General features: G+C 39.4%; 1 protein-coding gene across 3 annotated transcripts in view; it reads right to left on the reverse strand.

The window, feature by feature from the left end:
• Window positions 1-7: 7 nt before the first annotated feature.
• The window catches only part of ogdhb (oxoglutarate dehydrogenase b), a 25,235-nt gene continuing 2,573 nt past the window's right edge, over window positions 8-22,669 (reverse strand). Inside the window, exons 3-23 of one of the 3 annotated variants that reach the window (XM_016237082.1) lie at window positions 21,261-21,449; window positions 19,824-19,926; window positions 9,319-9,434; window positions 9,064-9,218; window positions 8,669-8,815; window positions 7,870-7,960; window positions 6,800-6,979; window positions 6,241-6,369; window positions 5,402-5,581; window positions 5,156-5,308; window positions 4,662-4,764; window positions 4,409-4,537; window positions 3,989-4,139; window positions 3,777-3,904; window positions 3,487-3,665; window positions 3,328-3,399; window positions 3,118-3,243; window positions 2,625-2,697; window positions 2,369-2,532; window positions 2,041-2,195; window positions 8-882 (exon numbers count right to left, since the gene is read on the reverse strand). In XM_016237082.1, coding sequence (XP_016092568.1) covers window positions 762-882; window positions 2,041-2,195; window positions 2,369-2,532; window positions 2,625-2,697; window positions 3,118-3,243; window positions 3,328-3,399; window positions 3,487-3,665; window positions 3,777-3,904; window positions 3,989-4,139; window positions 4,409-4,537; window positions 4,662-4,764; window positions 5,156-5,308; window positions 5,402-5,581; window positions 6,241-6,369; window positions 6,800-6,979; window positions 7,870-7,960; window positions 8,669-8,815; window positions 9,064-9,218; window positions 9,319-9,434; window positions 19,824-19,926; window positions 21,261-21,449 — 2,844 coding nt within the window. In that variant the 3' untranslated portion in view covers window positions 8-761. Of the gene's footprint in view, window positions 883-2,040; window positions 2,196-2,368; window positions 2,533-2,624; window positions 2,698-3,117; window positions 3,244-3,327; window positions 3,400-3,486; window positions 3,666-3,776; window positions 3,905-3,988; window positions 4,140-4,408; window positions 4,538-4,661; window positions 4,765-5,155; window positions 5,309-5,401; window positions 5,582-6,240; window positions 6,370-6,799; window positions 6,980-7,869; window positions 7,961-8,668; window positions 8,816-9,063; window positions 9,219-9,318; window positions 9,435-19,823; window positions 19,927-20,121; window positions 20,562-21,260; window positions 21,450-22,669 lie in introns of those variants that run through there. The other 2 variants (XM_016237083.1, XM_016237084.1) reach the window with 2 other exon arrangements.

The following is a 22,669-nucleotide window of genomic DNA, read 5'->3' on the forward strand; positions in this document are numbered from 1 at the left end:
ATGAAAATAAATAAATCCTTTTATTTTGTCCTGAAGAGAGTCTTTCCGTTTGTTGCTTAATCTCAGCTTATTGTTTTTTTTAAATAACAAGAAGATACAATTATTGTTTCAGCATTCAATCCTTGAATTCACCTAACGAAGTTCATTATAATTTGGCACTGAGTGTTTAGAGGGTGAATGGGAGAGACGAAGAGGATAAGGAAGAAAGATAGGGTGTCTTTACATTTCCTGCTATATTCTAAAACTGCTAAACACAGGCAAGCTAACTTGTTCCTTTTTCGCAATAATTAAAAAATGCATAGGGTTTCATGCATGCCCTTTAAAGCCCTCATGCTATCATGACTTTTCAGTGTCTCATTTCTGAGATGTCCATGCCAACTCAGGTAACGGACAGTGCAAACATTTTCTTGCGCTGTTGATGTGATTTTGTGCATAAAAAATATTTGTATTATTGAGGGGAAACCTCTAGTTTAAGCTCCATGTCACTTTAAATCCCTATTAAAACCATCATCAACATGCCTCAGAGACACATGCATGCAAACCGATCCCATTACCATGACATTGCTAAAAGCTTGCATCCTTTCATAAAACCTGCATAGATAGGCCTCTCATATCTACTGTACAGTGCAAAGCAAACCTGTGCTTTGGTCAGGAGATTCCTAGCTGCCAGCCTGCCTTCTAACGCTAACAGTGGGGTGTGAGTTTCCTGAAAAACGAGGGGCGGAGGGATGGTAATGAAGGGAGTGGATGGTGCGAGGTGCTTAGGACTGGTTCTGGAAGGCATCCGGGTTGAAGGCTGTGTCCAAGAACCGCTCCAGCTCCACAAGATGAGCCTTCTTGTTGCCTGTGGCGGGGGCAGCTGCAGGCTCTCGGCCGGCGTACCTGAGAAGAATACATGTAAATATAATGTAAATGCATGTTTTCATTTATCCAAAGTGACTTACAAATGAGGTCTTACATGCATTATTACATGGCTTACACGCATTAGCAACACATGATAATTGGGTACAAATACTGTTGCATGAATGCACAGCATGAAAACTTCTTCAGGTCACCCCAAAGTAAACAAACAAACAATTAAATGGATAGTTCACCCAAAAATAAAAAATTGTGTCAAATTACTCACCCTAATGTCGTTCCAAAACCCTTAAGACCTTTGTTCATCTTTGGAAAACAAATTAAGATATTTTTTATGAAATCCAAGAGCTTTCTGACCTTCCATAGACAGCAACACAACTGAAATGTTCCCAGACCCAGAAATGTAGTAAGGACATTGGTAAAACAGTCCATGTGACATCAGGGGTTCAACCTTAATTTTATGAAGCTACGAGAATACTTTTTGTGCATAAAAAAAACAACGACATTTAACAATTATTCTCCTATATAAAGTATAGAATAAAGTCATTATTTTTGTTTTCTTTGCACACAAAATAATTCTTGTAGCTTCCCAGAACATTTCAGAAATCTCTCGAATTTCATCAAAAAATATCTTAATTTGTGTTCTGAAGATGAACGAACATCTTACAGGTTTGGAACGACAGGGTGAGTAATTAATGATAGAATTTAGATTTTTGGGTGAACTATCCGTATAAATTTGAAACATGTTAAAAAAATTATGATTAATTATTACTATATTATACTATTATATTATAATAGCATTATCACTTATTTTATTATTGTTCAAAAACATTTTTAAGTATTTAGCCATTAAAAACCATTAAAATATTTTGTATTTGCAATGCAGTCATTTTTATAGTATAATTTCTAAATATGAATAAAGAAAAACAAAGAGAACATTTATTGTAAAACTATATTTCTAAAAAAAAAAACAGTCCCAACAATTACTTTGTAGTAATTGTTGGACTGCTTACTTAAATACTTTTGAAAAAATCATGAAAATATTGTCAATATTACTTGATACATGGCTTCATTGTCTTTATGCCAAATATAATTATTTTAATTTTGGAGGAAATATATAGCCTAGTTCTTGAGAGATTTTGTGAGATTCATTCTAAAGATGAATTTAAAGACATGAGTTACCAAACGGGACGGGTGTTGTTGAAGGTTCTGCTAATGCGTGGCTTGACATAGTCGTAGTAGCCTTGATTCTTATGCTCTTCCTGGCACCACAACAGCTGAGCCTGCGGATACTTCTCTGCCTCAGCTTTCACCAGGTCAAATGGGAATGGAGAAAGCTGCACAATAAAACATTTAAAGTAATCAAACACATCTTTTAACTACAAAGGGTGCAGGCATGAAGCGAAAATGATAATGCTGGACTAGTATAATGAGCATTCTTATTATAGAGAAATAAATACAGAACATGGCCCATTTAATAAATATAAGAATGAAAAGTATATGCAGGTACCTGCTCAATGCGGCTGATGGCTACTGTGTCCTCCAGGCCTCTGGTCTTTCGTTCTTTGGTGAGGTCATAATAAACTTTTCCTGTGCAGAAGATGAGACGCTTCACTCCAGCTGAATTCTGTGATGCACTTCCTTCTTCAGGAATGAGACGTCTCAAGTGTGTGCCTAATCAAACCCGAACACACCTGAACATTACTAAAAATGCTCTAGCGGGACACTGTATGGCAAAGGATTGCCAAGATTTCAAGTGGAAAAACCTGGTAACATGTCGTCAAATCTTGACTTGGCCTCTGGGTGCCGTAGCAGTGATTTAGGCGTGAAGATAATGAGCTAGAGCAAATAGAAAGAAAGATTAAATCTTCATGAAACCACAAGTTAGCTACAAACAAAGTCCCACAATATTTGACCAATCCATTTTCATGACTTTTCTATGTCCAGGATTTTTACAAATATTTACATGGATTTGCTAATGAATCCATTCAAAACAATGTGTAACCCATTTTCAGTAAATCATTGAAAAAGCTACTTAGAAAGATTTAGTCACAAATTGGACACTGCAAGTACAATAGCTATTAAATTAAATATTTTAGAGAAAAAAATACTAAAATTTCCATAGCAAATATATGTTTTTCCACGACTAATCCATGATTTCAAGAACTGGAAAGCAACTTTAAAATTCTCTGATATTTCCATGTTTTTCGTGGTGAGGGAAACCTGTAGAGATGATGAACAGTGTAAAATGTCTCTTACAGGCTTTCTGAAGGGCAGAAGGATCTGCCTCCGAAGAACATGGAAGTAATTTGCAGGAGTGGAGCAGTTCACCACAATCCAGTTACACTCATAAAGCTGCCGGGCGGCAAAGTCCTCTGTGATTTTCTGTGTCAAACAAATTAGTATTAAGACCGATATTCTTAGTAAATATTATGTTCGGTTTCATGCTTAAAAAAGCCAGCGATTTACCGGGAAAACGTCAGGGTCATCATTGCACATCTGCAGGAATCTCTCTGGACGGGCGGAGGAGTGCTCTGGTCCCTGAAAAGATCACCAAGAAAGTAATGAAAAAAGGAGCGGATGAGAAGATGGAAGCTCAGAGGTGGATTTAAGATGAAAAGACCTCACCATGCCCTCCATGCCATGAGGCAGCAGCAGCACAATGCCGTTCTGTCGGACCCACTTGGCCTGGCCGGGGGAGATGAACTGGTCAATGATGCACTGGGCGGTGTTATGAAAGTCTCCAAACTGAGCCTCCCAGAGCACTAGAGCATTAGGACTCGCCATGGCAAAGCCAAGCTCAAAACCTGCACACAATGAGACACAGACCTGAGGTTCAGTGGGCATATAATGTGCAGCTTCTTCTGGGTTTGTTTGACCGACAGCAACCAGCCACATTTCATTTGGTTTATACCCACCAAGAACCCCATATTCTGATAGGGAGCTGTTGCACACTGTATATGGAGTTTGGTTCGGGTCAATGTAGTTCATGGGAATGCAAGTCCGTTTGTCAACGTTCTGATCATGTAGCACATGGTGCCGATGACTGTATGGGGATAAAAAGGTAGACTATGGAGAATCAAGTGCCAAATCAAGTTAATTCAGAAGCACGAGATACAGCTGCTCTCACCTGAAGGTCCCTCTCTCCACATCCTGACCACTGAGACGCACATGAACGCCTTCCTTTAGAAGAGAACCTAAGGCCATGTATTCTCCCAGAGCCCAGTCCACTGAGCGGTTCTGCACCATTGTTGCCCTGCCCTTCAGGATACGGGTAAGACCTTAGAAGAAGACGGACAGAATAAGTACAGAAGCTGGATTCGAGTCAAACAAGCAACTTTATGATAGAATTTTTGGCAGATTTATTGGTGATTTCTATGTTTTTGTAACGCAAGCTAATTTTGAAGATTTCAGTATTTCTGCATTCAAGTAGATAGGAACTGTAGATATAGCCGGTTCCCAACATGCTTCAAAAATGACTTTGGGTACAGGCCATTTGCCTTTTCATAATTGTGTGCAGGAGTATGCAGAGATGAGAGTGAAAAGGTACCTCCATGGATAGTGAAATCCTCCACAGGCACAGAGGAAGCCACCTGACCAATGTGACTAAGCACTTCTTCATTAAGACCAGTGGATGGACAGCTCATACTCTTGGGTTGACCATCCAGAGTGAAGAAACCTGTAGAGTTAAGCACAAATGTCAAGTCAAGTAGATTTCAGAGCAAATACACGCATGTAATACACACACGTAAAAGTGTCTCAGTTTGGAGACATTGTACATAAACACAAACACACACACCCACCTGGCCAAGGTGAGTCAAGCCAGTGCTTAATGTGCAAGATCTTCTCATCTTTAGAACGATTGTACGCCTCCTCACAGATTTTGTCATACTTGGCAATTTCCTCCTACAACATGGCAGGCAAATATTCACACAAGTCCTTTAAGTAAGAAAGTATTTGACAAATATTGTCAATGTTTCCTATTATTGTTACTACAACTTAAACACTACCGATCAAAAGTTTAGGGTCTGTCAGATATTTTAATGTTAAAGTCTGTTATGCTTTGGTCAAAGATACAGTAAATATGGTAATATTGTGAAATACTACAAAACAGCATTTATTAAAAATGGTAAAAACATTTATAATGTTACATAAGATTTCTGTCACTTCTGATCAATTTGATCTATTCTTGGTGAATACAATTATTAATTTCTTTCAAAACAATATCTTTCAAACCCCAAACTTTTGAATGTCAGTGTACATATTCATTTTAGGAGTAATATTTGGTTAATCTGACCTCATATTCCTGTCTGCTTACGGCTCCTTCTGCAGTGAGCTTTTCAGCATATTTCTGCAGAACAGGTTTCTGTTTCTTTATCTGTTTGTACATCAGCGGTTGCGTAAACATTGGCTCGTCCATCTCGTTGTGGCCATTCCGTCTGTAGCTCACCTACAGCACAAAGAAGAACACCAGAGTCAACACCTAAAACACATTTGACACACAGTTGGAAACATTCAGACTTAAAAAAATGTGCTTTCCTACCAGATCAACCACCACATCTTTATGAAAGGTGGCTCTCCATTCTGCAGCTACATTACACACATACATCACAGCCTCAGGATCGTCTGCATTAACATGGAAGATGGGAGCGTTGACCACTCTGGCCACGTCCGTGGGATACGGCGAGGACCGCGCCATCCGAGGGTCAGTAGTAAAGCCAATCTAAAGAGAGGGGAACAAAAATATATATATAAATACAAATATTTGCCTCAAAAAAAGTCAAACTTTTATGGCAGTTTCAACCATTTTGATAAATTGTACTATTTTAACTACATATTTTATCTTTAAAAGCCAAGAAATGTTAACCATCTTTTCAGGACAAGTGATCATTAAATTATGTGTTATTCCAAAACTAGAACCTATATAATATATTTATACAAAATTGTAAATTATACAATACTACAGTTGGCCAGGTATTGTTTTAAGAAATCAGTGCTTTTATTTAGCAAAGATGCATTGAACTGAGCAAACATTAATAATAAGAAATGTTCCACTTCCTTGAACAGCAAATCAGCATATTAGAATGATTTCTGAAGGATCATGTGACTGAAGACTAGAGTAACGATGCTGAAAAATTCAGCACTGACATCAAAGGAATAAATTGCATTTTAACATATGATAAACAGAAAAGAGATATATTAAATTGTAATAATTTTTCACAGTATTAGTGTTTTTACTGTATTTTTGATCAAATAAATCCAGCCTGGTAAGCATAACCATAAAAAAAAAAAAAAAAAAATCTTACAGACAAACTTTTGAACTGTAGTGTATAATCAATTTAAAGAAGAAGTTCCCTGCTGGTGAGTGTGTGAGAAACAGACCTGGTTGTTTACGACCACATGAATAGTGCCATGTGTGGTGTAGGACGGCAGGTCACTCAGGTGGAAGGTCTCATAGACAATACCCTGACCTGCGAAGGCTGCGTCTCCATGCAATAAGATGGACATCACCTTTAGAGACAAGGACACAGACTTCTTAGTGACTTCACGTCAATCGTGTCTTGTTGTCTGATCACAAAAGATGATTTAAGACTGTTCGAAAAACTGTTTACATAATACAACCGATCACACGTTTGTCTTTGAGGGAACTGTTTAATCTTTGGATATAGGCCTCTTGATTTGTGTTTCACTTTACAAAGTTACAGACATGGAGGTCATCTATATACTAGCGTACTACTTGACAAAGTAAACTAAGCTGATGCCTGCACTAGAAATCTACAGTAATAATAGATTTGTTTTCCTGATGCACTGATTAAAATCCTGCTAATGCAATAATGGGGTTTCATGGGGTCTTTAAGAGAAAAGTTTAATAACATGTTACATTATGTTAAGTTTAATAACATAAGCACAGATGCTAGAAGCACGAGGGCAGTTCACACACCCTTTTGCCGTCAGAGTCACCGCAGTAGAACTGCTCTGCCTTGGTCTTGCCCTGCACTACAGGGTCCACTGCCTCCAGGTGTGAAGGGTTGGCCATCAGAGAAAGAGTGATGTGGCGATCAGTGACTCGGTTGATGCGTCTGTGGTACATACCCAGATGATACTTCACATCACCTGAGCCCTAAAGAAAAGTCACAAAGAGAAACTGAAACATGAACAGGACTGGAATGATATTACATAGTTCATATAATTTTCCCAGACATGTGGGAGAGGACACACTGCTACAGTACATACAGTACTGAATGTTTTACGTATCACTGCCCCGGTTGTTCCAGATTTGCAATATTTGTTAAACATTATCACTTTCATTTTAAAGTTGTCATGAAATGACAATTCAACCTATTTTCTAAATGCATGTTACTGTGAACAATTCAACCATGCATATTTTTTTGTTACATCATAATTATGGAAGCTTGTTTCTGCCACAGTATAAAAAAAAGATAACTGCGACTTTTTATCTCACAATTTCTGACAATTTACAAAAAGTTAAATTTTTTACATCCTGTGGCAGCATTGTGAGACATAAACTTAAAAAAGAATAAATAAATTCAGAATTGTGAGATAAAATGTGCTACCTTTTTTTATTCCTTAGCAGGAAAAAAAAGTGAGATGTAAACTCATAAAAATTAGAAAAAAAGTCAGAATTGCATGATGTGAACTGGATTCTGAGAAGTATACAGTTTAAAGCGTTTTGCACTTCTTTCGGATGCGTGTGCTGCCATATGCATTTAAGACATGCTTTCCTCAGCACATAACTTATATCTTATGGTTACATCCTTATCTGCAAATGTTAGAAAGTCACACCAGTATTTGAGACACGACTTCAAAACCGAGGTACCGAGGTCATTTTTGTGCAAAAATTGCTGAAATGGGTCCTTGGGCCTAAAAAAAAAAGTAGATCTGGCTTTTTATTTGTGTGTAAACGGAAATATTTGTTTTGTAATCTGTATAATGGGCTGAACAAGAAACTAGTGCTGAAGGAAATGAAGGTGGCTTGAAAGAGCTGCTCACCTCATCTGCAGCTTCCAGCTTTGAATCAAACTGGCAGAAGATCTGCTCCAGCTCCTTACGGATCACATTAGCAAGCACATTCAGACGGCCTCTGATGGAGAGCAGATAATTCAGACATGTTTCAATGGCCCTACATATACAGTATACTTCATTAACCAGCATACATTGTACAGTAGGGCTACCCTCGACTAGTAGTCATTCATATTAAGCATTAATCGAATAATCACACGTTTATTAATAAACCATTCAAATCATAATAATGAGCATTTAATTGCCTACATAGCCTAATAAGCGCTCAAGCACACACATAAAGTTTGCCACAGCAAACCGCAGAAGTAATGACTACGAATGTGTGTTATTGAGAGTGCACACAAATAAACAGAGTCTTTGCAGATTCTAAAGATGTATTATTCTTATCTTTATGACCAAAAATGACAGAGTATTTTAAGAGCAAGTGACTGCACCGGCGCCTCCATCTGTCATGCAGTGAGCGCTACTATTCAGCTTCCATACTCCCACACAGACACTTAAATAGCACACATTTAATCAGATGATAAGCCATATTTGAGGTCGATGACTGATGAGCAATCATTTGGATGTCCTGCCTTAATACTGTATTACCACATAGACCAGCCGTTAACTATCTGTCCGTCACAGACTACGTGAATTCGCCACTTCCTGTGGATTGTTTTATTTTTTTCTGCGACTAAGCCACTAATACAATTTTGGTCGACCAAGCCTCTAATGGTTAGTCGACTATTAGGGGGCAGCCCTATTGTACAGTTGGTTGTTCCTCTACCTGTGTGGCATTCCCATGATAATGCTCTCCACTCCGTTCTCACTAGATTTGTCGATGATGGTTTTTAGTGCAGGAATGAGAGACTCGCATCCCTCTAGGCCAAAACGTTTCTCTGATGACCATTTCCTTTGCAAGAACTCCTCAAACCTGGCAGCATTACAAAAACATTCACATAATAAAAAGAATGTTATTACATTAAACAACAAGATATCAAAGCAAGTGTCATCTGCTAACAAATGCTGTAAGTGATTTGTTTGACAAAACTGATTCCCTTTCCTTGGTGTCACTATTAGTGGATGTATGAATTCATTTCTGTTTTGTGAAGGGTTTTGCTTAAATTATTTGAATGGCAAATAATGCATTCAGGTCTACAGTAAACTATGGCATGGACAGACCTCGTTGAGCGGACCATACGGGTCAGTAGAGTCCTTTTCTCGTCCAGAGTAAACTGCATCACTGCCGGCTTCTCAAACTTCTGTCTGATCCACTGGCACTGCTGCAGGTCATTGATGAACATGAACTCCACCCCGATGTGCTGACAGTAGGCCATCTGCACAGCGCAGCGAGAGAGAAGTCATGCAAAACAACCAACCTTTATAGTTTGATAGCAGAAAGAAAACAAATGTGTTATGTTGTTGGTGGATATGTACCTCTAAACGCCGAATGATTTCCCTGAGAGTAAGGGCACTTTCACTTCCCCCAATGAAGGTTGTGGTAGGAAGCCGGAAAACTTTATCCAGATCCGCTTCTTCCAGTCCATAGAAGCCTGGCAGCAGACATGCAAACACATGGATGGGGAAAGGGGAGGAAGGGCAAGCGAAACAAAACACCACAGTGGATCCGACCGACACACATAAACACAGAAGACAAATGGAACTGCGTTAGAGGAAGTAGGGATGTGGAACAATTTATTATGCTTTAAGTGTAATTTTTTATATTTTTAAAGTGCAAATAAGAGCACATTCAAGCACATAAGACAGAACATGCGAAGAAAAAGCTAAGCCAACAGTACAAGCAGAGGAAAAAGGAAACATGAGGGTGAAAAACAGATCTATTCCAGCCCAGTCCACCGGTGCCACAGGGAATGCATGCATAACACCGTCTACACTGGACGTGACAGTTGTCGTGTCACGCCGCGCCACAACAGCTAAAGTCTGTCTACACTGGACGCAACAAAGCGACCGTTGAAAATCATTTGAAATTTGTGTCAGTACGACATAAATAGAACGCAGCAGCAGTTTACTGTCGGGAATTTGTCGCTCCGCGCCGCATCCACTGTACATAGCATAATAGGTTCTATTGTATTTTGTCGTGTCGCGCCGCTCGCGTCCGGTGTAGACACGGTGTAAGATGCTACAGATGGCAACTTGTTAGTCATAACATGCATGTTCGAACAAACACATTTTACCTAAAAATGTGTTTGAGTGTACAATTGAACTATTTTCTCATTGATTAATAATCAACATGTGAGTGTATTCCACAAAGCAGAAATGCAGACTAGAATCTCGCATACCAATTTGCTCTGACCTATGATCTCAAGGTGTGCTGAAACATGGCGTTCCTTCACAATGTGTAACATGAATTGTTCCTGTTTACTTATCTACACAACAAACATGAACACGTACTCAATGCTGCAGGCAAGTAAACATGATAACATTCCTGCAAGACCAGTAAAACAAGATTATGCTAAATTAAACATGCTCACAAAAGTGAAAGAAGTAAGACCAAACTGAGAACGTAAGCACAAATAACAAGTCTTGTCAAGTCAAAAGTGATATTCCGGTCTCTAGACCACATCATTCAATGTAGGTCTGTGGGAATATTTTTAAAAAAAACAAAACAACAAATCATAAATCTGATGGCTTAAAAATCAAGAGTCACATAACTTACACTTTATCATTCATGTCTATAGCACAAATGGGACACGGACATTCAATTCTTTCACAACAGTGATATTTATATTAAAACAGCACCGCTATAAATTACCATTACGATCTGGAATCCATCAAGGGTAACTTTGGGAGAGTCGAACAGCATGTTCAAACCTGAGCTCTGAGGCTAAATCTGACATTCAGTGAGGATGAGGACATTATGTAAGAAACAGACCCTAGGCAAGGTTAATGAGGGAAATCGCCACATATGCCAGCTGGGTCTCCTGCGAGGAGGAGAACGGCACAGTGCCACGTGGAGTTATATAAATGTATTTCTGCTAAGAGTTGAGGACATTTTCAATTAAGTTAAAATTTCAGTTGTTATTTTAGTCTTATTTATATTTTATTATTGTAATTTTTAATATTTTAAATTAGCTTTTAATTTGAACTTTTAGTTAATTTTAGGTTTTAATAATTTTTATGTGCTTTTATTATTTTTATAATTATTTTTAAAATATTTCTATTTCACTTTATTTTTAGCTTTAGTAATTTTAGTACTTCAAGTTAAACTGATTTTAAGTTACCAAAGCAATATTCCTATTTTCATTTTTCAAAGATTTTCATATAACATTTACACTTTATTTTTATATATTTTTTAAATTATCATGGTTTTAGCTTGATTTGGTTAATAATAACAACAATACTGGTATAAACAGTTTGGAAAAAGCATGCTCAAGTGTTCACTAACAGCCTTATAGAACTAGGAACAAGAACAATGTTTGGACATGCAAAATCAAGGACATGGGTTACACTAAATGCTAAAAAAGACAGCAAGGCTCTTCTTTTAACTACGTAACACTTTAAGTTGATTTAATTACTGTTTTTTTGATCAGGGAACTGGTGGGAGCTTCTAAAAAATGCTAATAAAGTGCACTAACTAGTCCTCATACCTCCAGCTGTAAGGCGAGACAGACGGGCTTTAAAAACAGCTGCATCTGAGGAGTCAAAAAGCATTACAAATTAAAAAAAGTTAATGTCCCATGGGGGAACATGTGTTACAAACCTATTTTTGTTTTAACGGTTGTACCATGTCATGACCTCAAAAGAATTGAACCTGTGAGGTGTTCAGAGAAAAAGCACTGAGCGAAGCATTTCCACTGAATGAAACAGAACAATGCAGCGCTGGAAAACTCCCTCACCCCAAATACTGTAGTGCACTTTGAAACCCGACTGTCAATACACTACAGACTGACGACTCACTAGTATTGGATGCTCATTGACAATCAGCCTGCCATTGATTAAAAAAAGGCTCTAAAATATCAAGCTTTGCCATTAGGAGGAACTGATCAGACAGAGCAAAGCCATTTGGTATTTTGAGTTTGTATGGGGCATTCTGATGGTTCACATTTCCCAAGTTGTTGAGCATGTTGACTGTGTGGGTGTGGGTGTGGCTTGTCTCTTGCTAAAGGTTTCCAGTCATCCACACTGAATGCGTGTGTAGATAAACCTCTACAAATGGTATGTACACAACAGACAATACAATGACAAATAAAGCAACTGCTATTCACAGCATTCAGAAAGGCCTATACAGGGTTTCTGCAGACTTGAACAAGTTGCCGCTCGCGTCCGGTGTAGACACGGTGTAAGATGCTACAGATGGCAACTTGTTAGTCATAACATGCATGTTCGAACAAACACATTTTACCTAAAAATGTGTTTGAGTGTACAGTTGAACTATTTTCTCATTGATTAATAATCAACATGTGAGTGTATTCCACAAAGCAGAAATGCAGACTAGAATCTCGCATACCAATTTGCTCTGACCTATGATCTCAAGGTGTGCTGAAACATGGCGTTCCTTCACAATGTGTAACATGAATTGTTCCTGTTTACTTATCTACACAACAAACATGAACACATGTACTCAATGCTGCAGGCAAGTAAACATGATAACATTCCTGCAAGACCAGTAAAACAAGATTATGCTAAATTAAACATGCTCACAAAAGTGAAAGAAGTAAGACCAAACTGAGAACGTAAGCACAAATAACAAGTCTTGTCAAGTCAAAAGTGATATTCCGGTCTCTCTGTAATATTTAATGTGTATAAATTAAAAAGAAAGCAAAATATCAATGCTGTAATAAATGGTATTTATTACTACAATATACAGTGAACTTTTCATGTCAGCAGACAATATTCCATACAAAATATCCCTGCAAAATAACTGCATCACTGAGATTTTTGGTGGAGTAAACAATTTATTCTGAAGCAATATTTTCATCAGTGTTCTATCAGCTTTTACATACTTAAATCTGCATATTTACCTTTACAACGGCCTATTTTTTAACCTTTTTAGATGTATGCATCATCTTACCTGTCAAATTATTACAATTTATTAATAAATTCAATATACACTATAGGGCTGCTACCAGTCAGATTAAATAATTTACACTGCAAATAACAATAATTACAACTGCAATAAATAATGTTATGAGATTAATGTTTTAAATGCATTTATGAATATACAAATAAGAAATGTTGAGGGGAAAAATGCATACTTTTCAACATACTTCTCATCTAAACGACCAGTAAGTGACGGTAAGTCACTTGATGAGTGAGTACTGAGTCATTCATTCAACTGATTGGGTGTGTTATCATGCATATCTTAAGGACTTTCGTGGACAGCTGACTCCTAAAGTTTTTGATATTCTTCATATTCTGTGTGGTGGTCAGATAAGTTTAAATAATTTTTTACCTTTTATGGGCATTTTACCTTTATAAAGCCATTTTTCTATAAGTGTGCATTATCTTTTGAGTCAAATTCTTACATTTAATCAGTGAATAAGAATAAGACATTTGGGCTGTTACCAAGCAAATGAAATCAGTATCAATGGTAAGGGGGAAAATTACGTATTGTAGTGATAAGAAGTCACAGCCAATAAGAGTGCTTGTTATTGTGTGACGTCCCATCGAGCTGTGCAGTGCACTTTGAAGAAACCATGTCGTTTGTGCAACAGAAAGCACTTGCAAATCCTCCATGATGTAAATGATAAGCCAGTGAAGGAAGGCACCTGCCTTGTCAGCTCTACCAACACTCCCCTGTATATGGACAGGCCTGAAGGGTCCAGTCGAGTGCTGCTCAAGGTCATTAGAGGGATCCTGCGACACAAGGGTAAGAGCTTAGACACATATGCCGTGCTCGATGATGGTTCCAAGCGTACAATCCTTCTGTCATCTGCAGCTCAAAGACTAGGCCTCACAGGACAGTCAGAGGACTTAGCATTGAGGATCATAAGACAGGACATCACAAAGCTCCATGGTACAGCAGTTTCCTTTAGGATCTCAACACCCTTTCAACCTCATAAAAGCTACCTCATCGAGAGAGCCTTTACAGCCGAACCCTTGAGCCTGGCAGAACATTCATATCCTGTTGCAGCCCTCCAAACAGAAATACAGACACTTGAGAGGCCTACCGCTTCAGTCCATCCATAAAGCCAGCCTGCTGCTGTTGATCGGGGCAGACCATCCTCATCTGATATCCCCTATAGAACCAGTCTGCCTTGGTCCACCAGGTGGCCCTGCAGCCATCAAGACACGTCTGGGCTGGACATTGCAAGGTCCAGCACGAGTCCTTGAAGAGAAATTAAAGCCCCAAGAGTGTCTGCACATTACCATTAAACCTTCGATGGTTGAGCTTTTCCAGAATGTTGAAAGACTCTGGCAGGCCGACGTCCTCCCCATCAGGTCAGAGGGTCTGGTTACACGCTCAAAACAAGATGAAGAAGCCATTAACCTTCTACAGACTCAGACCACCAGAATACTGGTTAACGGAGTCAGCCGATATGCTACCCCACTCCTTCGCAAGAAAGACATGCCTCTTATTCAGGCTCCTAAAGAGGCAGTGCTGTCCAACTTAAGAAGCACAGAAAAGCGACTGGAAAGGGACCCCATCAAAGCAGCTGCATACAAGGAAGAAATAAAGAAGCTAGAAGTCTCTGACTATGCACGCAAACTTGAAGAAGTCGACGTTGGGGATGAGTCATGGTTCATTCCTCACCATATGGTTCAACATAACGGAAAGAACCGTGTGGTTTTTAACTGTTCGTTCCAGTTCAGAGGCCACAGCTTGAATGACTACTTACTGCCAGGACCTACACTAGGTCCCTACTTATTGGGCGTCCTGTTACGTTTTCGTGAGCATACAGTGGCGGTGAGTGGAGATATTAAGGGGATGTTTCATCAAGTCTGCCTCCTTCCTAAAGATAAACATCTCCTCCACTTTGTGTGGCGGGACTTGGATAGAACCAAACCTCCTGATGTCTACGAGTGGCAGGTGTTGCCCTTTGGCACCACTTGTAGTCCATGTTGTGCCATTTACGCCCTTCAACGGAACATCATGGAACATAGCAATTCTGGTGATGATGTCAGAGCCACGGTAGAGAGAAACTTCTACGTAGACAACTGCTTGCAGAGCCTACCGTCACCCGAAGAAGTGAAACAACTTGTGGATAAACTCCGCCAACACCTGGCCAGTGGTGGTTTCGATATTTGTCAATGGGCAAGTAATGTTCCCAGTGTGGTTGAGCACCTGCCATCAGATGCACGATCGAACAGCACAGAGCTGTGGCTGTCACAAGATCTGACTGACATTTAGGAACCCACTCTGGGTTTAAGATGGTACTGCCAATTAGACACCCTTACGTATAAACCTCGCCAAGTGACACCTGGACCACGTACCCTTCGTTACATTTACAGGGTTCTTGCAACTCAGTATGACCCCCTTGGTTTCATTCTCCCGTTTACCACACGTGCTAAAGTCTGAGTACAAAGGTTGTGGGATAAGCAGAGGGAATGGGATGATCCCAACCTACCAGATTACTTCTTCAAATCCTGGAATGACTGGGAAGAAGAACTCCCTGCACTGGCCAACATCTCCCTGCCTCGCTGTTTCGTCCATTTAGGCACTGACCAATCCCAGGTCACCAGGCAGATACACATCTTCTGCGATGCATCTGAGCAGGCTTATGGGTCTGTCTCATATCTGCGCACAGAAAATGCCAGAGGTCAAGTCCAGATTGCCTTTATCATGGCCAGGTCCAGAGTTGCTCCTAAGCGGTGACATACCATCCCTCAATTGGAGTTATGTGCAGCCCTGAACGGTGCTCAGCAAGCTAAACTCCTTGAGACTGAGCTTACTGTGGCAATCAACAGAGTGGTCCTGTGGACAGATTCCACAACAGTACTCTCTTGGATAACATCTGAATCATGCAGATTCAAAGTATTCGTCGGAACAAGGATAGCTGAGATCCAAGACCTTACTGCAAGGTGTACCTGACGGTACGTGGACTCTGTTAGGAATCCAGCGGATGACCTTACCCAAGGTAAAACCCTCAAAGACCTGTCAGTGACCAACAGATGGAGCCAAAGACCATCATTCCTCCTTGAACCCGAGTCAGCATGGCCGACAACTCCTACTATACAACCCCCGAGCAGAACAACGCAAGGGAATTTTTTGTGGCATTTCAACAGAAGTTACTGTCCCAAACATTCCTGAACCTGATACCTACAGCTCGTGGAGGCAGCTAGTAGACGCCACAGTCCAGAATCTTAAAGGACTGGAACAGCCATTAGCTTCAGATTATCTAGCTGCAGAACCGCTAATTCTACAGAAATGCCAGATTGATAGTTTCCCTGAAGAGTACAGATTACTCAAAACTGGGAAGCCTGTACAGTCAACCAGTCGGCTACTCACCCTTGCACCAGAATTCAACGAGTCTCATCAGCTCATCAGAGTTGGTGGCCGTCTGCGTTGGGCGGAAGGACTGGATTTATCAGCAATCCACCCCATAATTCTACATCCTCATCATTTCAGCACTAAATTGCTGATCCAGGACTATGATAACAAGCTCTGCCACCCAGGACCAGAGCGAGTTTTCGCGGAAATGAGGAGGAATTTCTGGATATTAAGAGAACGTGAAGCTATCTGTAAGCATCAACATCTATGCAGAGACTGTCAAAGGTGGAAGAACAAGCCGATTATTCCTAAAATGGCAGATCTACCGCCCGCCCGCTTGAGACTCCATAAACCACCATTCTACAGTACTGGCATGGACTGTTTTGGGCCATTCCAAATTAAGATCGGCAGATGCAGTGAGAAAAGGTGGGGGATAATCTTTAAGTGCCTCACCACAAGGAGTGTACATCTAGATCTTCTCACTTCAATCGATACAGACTCATTCCTGATGGCCTTAAGGAGGTTTGTAGCTCGGCGTGGCACACCATTCGAGCTAATATCAGACCAGGGCACCAATTTTCGTGGCGGAGAATGAGAGATGCAAGAAGCCTTTTCAGCCCTCAGCCCTCAGCTACAACAACAGGTGGCCAAACAGAAAATATCCTTCCGCTATAACCCACCAAATGCTCCACACTTTGGTGGGGCTTGGGAAAGAGAGATTCGGTCAGTGAAGAATGCCCTGCGCACCACCATTGGCTCACAAGTAGTGACCGAAGAGGTCCTTCTGACAGTTCTCATTGAAGTGAAAGGTATACTCAACAGTAAACCACTAGGATACACCTCAAGCAACGTAGCTGACATTGATCCTGTAACACCTAACTACTTGCTCATGGGGTGGCCAGATAGTTCCTTACCCCCTGTAGTCTATGCAGCGACTGAGCTCATGGGGCGGCGGCGGTGGAGGCAAAGTCAGATACTGGCTGATCATTTTTGGTCAAGCTTCATCCGCAACTATTTACCTACACTACAGTCTCGTTCCAAGTGGCATTCTGATGAAAGTAACATTTCCACTGGAGAGATAGTGATGCTTGTAGACCCACAGGTTCCTCGTGCCTTGTGGCTAGTGGGCAAGGTTGTGAAAACCTTTCCTGGTTCAGATGGTCAGATCAGAGCAGCAGAGATCAAAATTAATGATAAGATCTACACCCGACCTGTTGCTCGTTTGATCCCACTTCCTGCTTTCTCAGACAAGGATGTACCTGTTAAAGACTCAGCCCCCACAAACTGATTAAGCCTACTAAGGGGCAAATATGCTCAGCATATTTGGGAGCGGCAGTGATAAGAAGTCACAGCCAATAAGAGTGCTTGTTATTGTGTGACGTCAGTCAATGATCGCTCACTGAAGAGAAGGGAGCATCAAGTGTTCTGAGACTGAACAAGAACGATCATTTTCCATAAGGTGGACATTTCGGGAGTAATTGAAACAATACCACATCTATACAAATGTCCACAAACTGTGCCTAATCAAGAAATGCCCTGTTGTCTGACTGTGTTGTCAATTGCTGTCAATAGCTGTTAATTCTCAATCACTTATTAAAATCTGGAACTGAATCCTGCCTCCGGTGTCCTTACCGACACACCAGTGCGAACACAAACCCACTTGAACTGGTGCACATTCAATTCTAAGTAATCCTTTTCCACATGTAGTCTTTATCACCCTGCAGAGGTTTCTTTTGCAAAATAATCTGCTGACTGTACAATATTCCTCAGCCTTGTTGCGCCCCCCAGTTTGGGAACCACTGGAGTAGGTGATTTGTGCTCTATTGATTTGGTCTGTTACAATGCTCTATGTGTTTGATTACTAATGCCTGTGTAGTTTGGCGTTGCACACAGAGGACAAAAATGTTCAGCCTCGACTCTTTATCGTCATTTGTGTTATAATTTGCAAAGCATACCAGATTGAACAAATATAAATGCAAAATTTGAATTCATGAATATATAACGGTATCCATGGTATAGCAAAATCACACGCGAGCCGCCTGAACGGGCAAATACATACAAAAGTATGTCAAAGTACCCGTCCTGGCAAGTAACTTTGTAGCTTTGACAATGATTAGTCTATATTGAATTTATACAGTGGATACAGATACACCGATCGACCGTCCATTTTTTGTTTTATTTCAGACTATCTTCTGTTCCGTGCTTGCACACAAACTGCACGGCAATCATTTTCCCAAAGACCATTCTGTGGAAATATTACGTTATTATTATAATTAGTCTGTAAGCAGCCGTTAACAGAGGTCAGAGACTATGAAGTCGGACACAAAGAGGAAAAAATACTGTAGCAGTCAGTCAGTAATTTCACAAAGCTAAAGTCAGACCACCCTGTTTTTGCTTCATATTTTGAAATTATACAGTCTAATAAAAATCAAACATTGCACATGTATTTTTTTGTTGTTGATCAATTCATGATTAAAAAGCAGTGGCTGCTTCTAATTTCAAATAGCTATGAAAAATCAAGGTGCTACACAGAGTGAAGAATATGCAAATGTTATTTTATGTGTGATTTTTCCATTTCTGTACCTGAACATACTACAAACATAACTTAAAGCATAATTTCATTCATCTTTGTGCTATAGGCCTATATATAATTGTGCTATTACTTGTAATTTGTTCATTTGTTTTTATTTACTGGCTGTCACTTGTCTTTAATAATGTTTAAACTTTATATTTATGTTTATTTTTGGCTAGTAATTTGCAGTGGTATCGAAATTAAAATAGAGAATAGAGAAAATCTAATTGGCATCTAAAATATTGGTGTCATATAAGCTTATTTATTATAATACAAGATAAGATCAAAAACAACGATAATAGCAACTATTTTATTTTTTTGTGGCAGGGCCAGTGAAAATGTTGGCAGGGCAAGTAAAAATTTGAAAAAATCCTTAGCGTTCCTGTATATATATATATATATATATATGCATGCAATTTAACTTAATGTTTGTGTGTGCTATATGTACATTAGGACTTATTAGAGTATTGAGTTGCCTATTGCAATATTGCAATCAACTGATCAGTGGCAGCTAGGTTTGGAACAAGGCCATCGCCTACAATATCACCCATTTCCCAAGCAATGTTTATATTAGGGCCCAACCGGGCCAGTAGAAAAAATCCTTAGCGTTCCTGTATATATATATATATATATATATATATGCAATTTAACTTAATGTTTGTGTGTGCTATATGTACATTAGGACTTATTAGAGTATTGAGTTGCCTATTGCAATATTGCAATCAACTGATCAGTGGCAGCTAGGTTTGGAACAAGGCCATCGCCTACAATATCACCCATTTCCCAAGCAATGTTTATATTATGTTTAACCTGCAAACAAACCACACTCACTGTTGGGTGTGTTTGAATTTTACCCATTGCAAATATCCAAACAGGTCTGGACTACATGCATACTCCAGGTAAGGGAGGACAGCACAAAAATAAGCCATGCCACATAAAAAGATTCAATCATTCTCCAACTCCTGATCAAAACCTCACCAAGTTTATCAGAGGATGTGATTATATCTGCCGGTACACACGAATCAAGATCTGCATCCATAATTCCCAGAGGATCCAGCTGTGCAACATGGTGTCCCCGAATCTGCAGGGAGTTCCAGAAAAAAGACGTATAGATAGAAAAAGAAAAAGAGGGGAAGGGAGGACAGTATGGACAGTTAAGGAGGTAAGATTGGGTCAGATCGAGTGTGAAAACCACCAGAGAGATGACAGAAGAACAGGCAATGTTAACACACTGAATGAGCATGCTCCCACATTGAACACCACAAGCAGTTCTCACCGGACTGATGGGACCCGATTGTAAGCGGGGCATTGTCAAAATTAACACAACTGATGCCCAAAGGGTCGAGTTTGGCTATATGATGACCTCTGACCTGTGAACAAGGCAACAGCACTTACAAGCTAACAGAGGAGCGCAATCACAGATTAACTCTTTAAATTCAAATGGTCCTAGCATTTTAGTTAATCAAATTAGCCAAGATAATCAATTTTAAAAATATGCCAGGGGTAAGGATATATTTAAACTCCAATTCTGTGGAGATTTGCACATAATGATTATGTGTAGAAAATATCCTCTTGTATGAGGAATGAGGATAATATGAGGTCCTCATCTACTTAATCCAAATATTATACCAGCAATATATGACTGAAACTTGGAAAGTTTGGAAGGAAAGGCACTATATTTAGGCAGTACAATACCAGCAAAAAGGAACGCTGACTCGTTCTTTAATCTTTTACAGAGTGAAGTCATCAAAACAATGAAATAACATCAATGTGCACTAATGTTCAAAAGTCTGGGGTTGTTAAGATTTAAAAATATATATTTTTGAAAGAAGTCTTGCATGCTCACCTAGGCTGCATTTATTTGAATAAAAAAACAAACAAACAGTAAATACTGTGAAATATTATTCAAATTTAAAATATATGTTTCCCATTTGAATATATTTTAAAACATAATTTATTAATGTGATGCAACTGAATTTTCAGGATCATTACTCCAGTCTTCAGTGTCACATGATCCTTCAGAAATTATTCTAATATGCTCATTTGTTGTTCAAGAAACATTTCTTATTAACAATGTTGAAAACAGTTTTGATGTTAAATATTTTTGTGGAAACCGTTACACATTTTTTTCCAGGATTTTTGATAAATAGAAAGTTTAAAAGAAAAGCATTTATTTAGAATAGAAATCTTTTGCAACATTAAAATGTCTGACATTACCAATCAATTTAATGCATCCTAGCTGGATTAAATTTCTCATTTATTAAAAAAAAAAAAATCTTATTGACCCCAAACTTTTGAATGGTACTATAAATACAGGAATTATTATTAGTACAATAATAAGATGATGGGAAAACAGCAGAAGTAGAGTCCTCTCCTCCAACCTCCTTGGTGAAATGATCATTTTAACCTTCATACCTGGTAGGCACGGATGAGGGACTGCACGGCAAGGTGGTCTTCCACCAGTTTTTCCACATTAGGCTGAGCTCCAACCAGTGCCTGGGCCTGAGACAGTCCTGAGAGACTCACCCCCACTGGAGGTGGGCTTTGGTAGGCAGAGCCAGGCGGAGCGCCTGTGTTGGCATTACGGAAGAATATGTCCCAAGACTGTTAAGAAAAGAGCAAAGAAATCACAGTAGGAGAATAATAACAATACTTCAAGTGCTGTGCACAGAATACATTTGAAAAAAAAAAGATGATTCCTTTTAATTTGTTAAAATACATCCAATGATGTACATGAGTTATTCTGGTTTATTAAGATGAAACAGATGCCGACTAGCAGTATTGATGTCTTGCATCATCACACAGGAATCTGAACCATCTACTTTGCTTCATCTTCCAAAGTCTCCAATACAGATGGGAACTGCGGTCACATCTAAGTAAACTGTGGGAAGGGGTCAAACTTCAGTACTGCTTTTCCGAGCAGCAAAACTTCACTGGATAAGCTGGATGTTCGGTTGCATAACCGAAGGCTTTTGATGCAATCATCTGCAAATCTTTAGGTTCATGCAGGGACAGAAAAGAACAGCAATTTGAACCCTAGACCACGTCTGACCTTGTTCTGCTCATGAGGGCTTACTTTCCTACATATCGGGTCACTGTGATTCAATGACACATCACATACTAACCTCATACTAACCTGATAAATGTCTAATAGGCTTTGAGGAGCTAAAGAGCTCAGTGTGTTAAATTGAGAGAGCCGATGCCGTATCATCTCGCACATAGGCATAATTTGCGGGTGGGACGGGTGGGACATGTCCCCACCTCTTTTTGCCAGGGTCGATATTGTCCCTACCACTTTTTGAAAGTAATTGAAAAATATATTGCGGAAGGTAGGCTATGTATTAAAGGGAAAACAAGATCAACAAATCATTCTTCATAACCTAATTAGGGTGATAAAAAAATAAAAAATAAAATTTGACTCCTTATGCATGCATAACTCGTGCAGTGCAATAACGATGTGATTTGCAGCTGTCGCACTTTTCGTAATGTCATTAGGCTATAGCATTTTATTTTAAAAACGGACAGCTTCCTTGTGCTAAGTATAGGCCTGCCCTCTGCTAAAGATTTTTCTAGTCAACTAGTCGCAGGTTATATCAAATTGATTAATATAATAATATGTTAATTATTAAATATATAATTTATAAGCGCCACATAGGCGGAAACAGGCTTCCATACCGTATGCTATGGAGGCTCTCTATTTTTTTTTTGATTCCCCAGTGTTTGCTAAACGTTCTGTAATTTATTATTCATTATATAGCCTAATACAGCGTGTAGGCCATGCCTCATCTTATTCGTTTTTGTTAATAACGTTTTGTAAGCTAGTT

Source organism: Sinocyclocheilus grahami, unplaced genomic scaffold (genome assembly GCF_001515645.1).
Source record: "Sinocyclocheilus grahami isolate Dianchi unplaced genomic scaffold, SAMN03320097.WGS_v1.1 scaffold505.1, whole genome shotgun sequence".
In the NCBI taxonomy this organism is placed as follows: domain Eukaryota; kingdom Metazoa; phylum Chordata; class Actinopteri; order Cypriniformes; family Cyprinidae; genus Sinocyclocheilus; species Sinocyclocheilus grahami.